Source organism: Corylus avellana, chromosome ca10, assembly GCF_901000735.1.
Source record: "Corylus avellana chromosome ca10, CavTom2PMs-1.0".
Classification (NCBI taxonomy): domain Eukaryota; kingdom Viridiplantae; phylum Streptophyta; class Magnoliopsida; order Fagales; family Betulaceae; genus Corylus; species Corylus avellana.
Window position 1 is genome coordinate 5,252,779 of NC_081550.1, and position 4,686 is coordinate 5,257,464.

General features: G+C 39.7%; 1 protein-coding gene across 1 annotated transcript; it reads right to left on the reverse strand.

Annotated features, from left to right (window-relative positions):
- Window positions 1–2,108: 2,108 nt before the first annotated feature.
- LOC132163680 (beta-1,6-galactosyltransferase GALT29A) lies at window positions 2,109–4,259 on the reverse strand. Its single transcript, XM_059574047.1, has one exon. The coding sequence runs from the start codon at window positions 3,688–3,690 to the stop codon at window positions 2,380–2,382; it is 1,311 nt and encodes a 436-aa protein (XP_059430030.1). The 5' UTR covers window positions 3,691–4,259; the 3' UTR covers window positions 2,109–2,379.
- Between the last annotated feature and the right edge of the window lie 427 nt (window positions 4,260–4,686).

The window sequence follows — 4,686 nt, forward strand, 5'->3', positions numbered from 1 at the left end:
TCTTCTTTCTAGATCTACTCTCATAAGTGATCTATGGGGGTGAAGGTTTAATCTCCTGACCGTTGGGTCGAAGAGGATTAGATCGGTGTGAAAGATTATCTCTCACGACTGGAAAATAAAGGTTGAAAAATATAGCTACCTATGTCTTAAATCTAGTCTACCCAAGAGTAGATGTGTACATTAACCACAATTGTACATAGGTTAGCAAAAAAGTTGAGGCCACAATTGCGATTTCATATGCTTGTGGATCTTACTATCAATGAAATTGCAAATATTCCCAAAGAGACCTAGAAAAATGTGTTAGATTCCTCTGTGTGTTCAGGAACAAATACTCAATACCTAAAAGAGCAAAATGATTTGCATTTTAATATTGTGGGTGTTACTTAAAAAAATATATATATTGTTGGTGTTTATTTTAATCAAATACTTTGGAGGCAGTGAAATTACCAGACGCTCCCTCATAACCTTTTTGTTTATTAAGCAAGAAATGGCAGAAGTTATTAATTAACTTCTTTTGCAAGAGCCTTGAAACTTAAAAGGACAATTTTGACGGCCGAAAAGCTCTAACAAAAGAGAGTTAAATTAGGTTGAGACCACGCCTAATGAAACAAAAGTTATTAGTTTAAATTCTCTTCCGTCCTCTTGTGCGGACATGTCAAAAAAATAATAATAATAATAAAAAAAAATAAAAATAAAAAAAGAGTTGATTTGTCCTACCAATAAGACGTGCAAACTTAGGGAAATAATTACATATTAACGTGTCTGACGGGTAGCGCGTGGAGTGGACTCCTAAAAGTCAAGCAAGCAAATGCAAAGAAAGGTGGATCAGGAGTTTATTATCTTGCCAGGTGTATTGAATGAAGCTTGACCATTAGAACCAATTTGATCACGCTGGAATAAGTGGTGCTATTGATTGATGTTGATGTTACCATAAGGTCTAACACGTTTTCCATAACAGCCAAAAACTTCACAGAACATTTTATAGAGAAATGCTCTTTTTCATTCTCCTCACCTTCTCCTCATCATCTCCTCTCTTGTATTTTTTGGAAAAAATCAAGATGTTGAAAGAAGGAAGATGGTGAAGAGATGGTGAGGAGAAGGTGTTGTAGCAACTCTCCATTTTATATGACATGAGAATGTCTAGTTTCTAATCCTTTGGGCTCTACAACTTTGGAGAAATGCGTCTCCCTCTATTAAGCTCAAATGCTTATTCTCTAACGTGATAGTTACAAAAAGAGAGTAAATAGATAAGATTAAAAACCGATAGTGAAAAGCTAACGTAACAACTCTTGTATTAGGGACTAAGCACTTGAAAATGTTAAAAGAAACAGTTCGTATAGCATTTCTCTGCAACTTTAGAGACATAATTAAATTGAGCAGCATTAGATATATATCTTGTCAAAATTCTAAAGAAATGTGATGGTAAATGTTATGATATGGGTTTAATCAGCTACTCTAAAGCAGGAATATTGAATCAGCAGATGGGAAGCACAAGGGGTACAGATACAATTGGATAAAGGAAAATGTTGGTTATTTGAATCAGATTCACTTCTAAACGTGCAAGGATATAATTTATGTTGAATACACTTAGCAAATAATGGAAATTTTGAATAGATTGGATTAAATTCCATAATCTTTTTTCAAATTCTTCAAAATACTGCACAAATTCAAACTCAAGTACAACCTGTTGTATGTTATGCAGTCAGATGAATTGAGAGCATTCTTAAGGTTTTTCTCATTTGCAGGGAAAGTTACATAACTTCCCTGCAAATTGCATAACTTTCTCTTTCTGGGTAACCAATCTCATTATAGTAGTTACAAGTTAAACCCATATTAATGCTTGCTAAAAAAACCTCCAATTTAAAATGCCTGTCAAAAATATAATACAGAAGAGTTATCCATATGTTACAATTAATTGCAATAAGTTTAATCCTAAGTATTCAATTCGAGAAAATTGAATTCCATATATATATAAAAGATTTCATTTATTTGTCTTTCCAATTAGGAGCCTCTATGACAACTCAAGCAGAGATGAACTCAACAAACATACCATATAAATACAGAAGAGCAAACTTTAACAGTGATAAACAAGTTGAAGATGGTATGCAGACAAGTGAATTGATGTAGCTTTTGTGTATAAAAAGTTGATGAATTATAGATAAGAACCCGAAACGTGAATCATATTCATGGATTCAAGTTTTACATTTGTAGTATCACCCCAAAACTACCTTTGATAGTACAGGGTCAGAATATGAAACAGAGATGTTCAACAAATTGTGCCCCTCTGACTTTCGCATTGGGGAAGAACTGGTTTTACAACATAAAAATACAACAATTCAAATCTGACAAACAATTCAACCAATTTCAACACACAAAAAATCATTGGTATATTACCATAGGAGGAATGTTGAACTTGCCAGAAATGAAGGGTATTTCCAACGGCCTCTCAACCACATCTCGATACAGAGCATACTCTGCCTCATAGTCATGTAGTCCAAGCTCTCCTTTCTGATTGGTATGATAGTGATGCTTAGCAGAAGCCGATTTCCCAAACCCAAAAAGACTAACTTTATCACAAACTCCCAAAGCCAGCATCACAGCCTGCATACCAGAAGAGTAATGGAAATTAGCCCCATCGTGAACCTTCCCCCATTCTTCCAACGACTTCCCCGTCTCCTCTGCAAAGCGTTTCAAGGAGTAATACTTGACAATCCTCGCACACAGCACATCAAACCGTGGATCAGTGACGAGCAGAGGAGCCTTGTGGGATGAATTGCACATAGTATAGTCCAAGAAATGCACCGGCTGACAAACGTACATGATGATCGGCACATTGTCGCCATATGGGTGGCAAAAACACCCTTTCCTCCTCGTACATAAATGCAAAATGTTACTATTTACAAACGAAACACTGGTCTTCCACCCCACATTGCGCTCGAAGCCCCCTGTTCTCGCATTGTTCAATCTTATCACAAACTCATGGCTATCAATCAGCTCCCCGTAATCACTCTTCAGGAGAATCCCACTGTTCCCCACAACCGCACACGACGAGTACCGTTTGTCCGAACCCACCAAACCGTTGTGCTTATCAATGGGATGCTTCACTAGTCTTAACAACTCCGACATGATTTCCGGCTCGAAGAACGCTTTCCTTCGAGCCCATTCCTGCAATACTCTCCGGAAATCCAACCAGTACCGATAAATCTGCGGCGACCGCAGCGACAACGGTATTCCATTGGAGGACCTCGCTCTGCCTTCAGGGTGATTGAACCTTCGCCAAGCGGCGAAGGTCCGGTACCTGCCCTGGCCACCAAAGTTGCCATCCAACAACTGCTCTATATCGTGCTTTGCTTTTGCCTCTCCCATGTCAATCGCCGCGTATCTGAGCAGCGTGGAGTTGAAAACAGGCGCTGGCGGCGCCGCCGTCGTCTGCGCCAACACGTCGATCAGGTCGAACCCGAACGCGCCCGAGCGCGCACCTCGGCCGACCACCGCACGGAAGCTGACTGTGACGGCGAACACGGCGAGCAGAAGAATGCTTATCAGAGGGCGGACCGACCGCTTCATTGGCGCAATGAAATCGCCGGACCGGTTGACGGGTTTCGCTAGAGTCGGCCACAAGTAATGGGTTGTGTGGATCTTGAAGGTACGTGAGTCAGATTCATCTTCGCTTTCAAGAACTTTGGACATCGGAAGAGAGAGGGCGAGGTGAATATGGATCAGGGCGAGGAGTTCCCGAGAGAACGAATCATGAAATGGAAAACAGAGCTGCAACAAACCCTGGGTTTAGTTGAGTGGATTTTCCAGCTCAAGTGGCAGCAACAGTTAATGGGTATGTTGGGGACAACCGGCAGCAGATCTTGGAGTGGAAATACAGATATAGTAGGCTATGAAATGGAAAATAGAGCCAAATTTGTGTGGGATTTGGTTGAGAAATGGGAATTTCATGGTTGTTAATCTATTACAGATGGAACGCAGAAACAAAAGATTAAACACAAGCTCAAGTGGTAGCAAGATTTGCAAAGAAAATGGGCAAATGGGTTGCAAATGGAATTGAAAACTTCAATCTGAAAGATGTGAATATTTCAAGAGCCCTTCTTTTGGAGTGATTGAGTTGAAAGCCAGATAGAGGAGCAGCACCAAACCCTAATGTCCTGACTCCTGAACAAGAAGAAAGTTTGATGTGGAAGGTGGGTTGAGCTCGGGAAATGATGCATTGGGATGCTTCAGTCTCTGGTGTAAAGGGAATTTATGGAGCAAGACCCCACCACACCACACCCCCACCACACCCCACCTCTCACTGACAACCAGAAGAAACGCCACCTTTCAAATGAGTTAAATGGTTGGGGGAGGCCACAAGCTGCTTTTCATTGGAACTAAAATGGATGGTCTACCTTTTCTTTTCTTCATTTATTTACATCATCAACAATAAAAACAAGAACAAAATCACAGTTATAAAAACAAAAAATTACAGAATTCAAAATTAATCTTAACAATGACCCAATCACAGATTTAAATAAATTTCTTAAAGACAAAGAAAACAATGGAAAATACTGGCAACAAAATTAATCATCATGTGTAAATTATGGTGTAATTTACCTAAAGAAGAATCATGTGTGGGGCCTGGGAGTGGGGCCATCTGAGGACCTGGGGTTGTGCTTTGATTTGATTATGGGGTCAATTCTA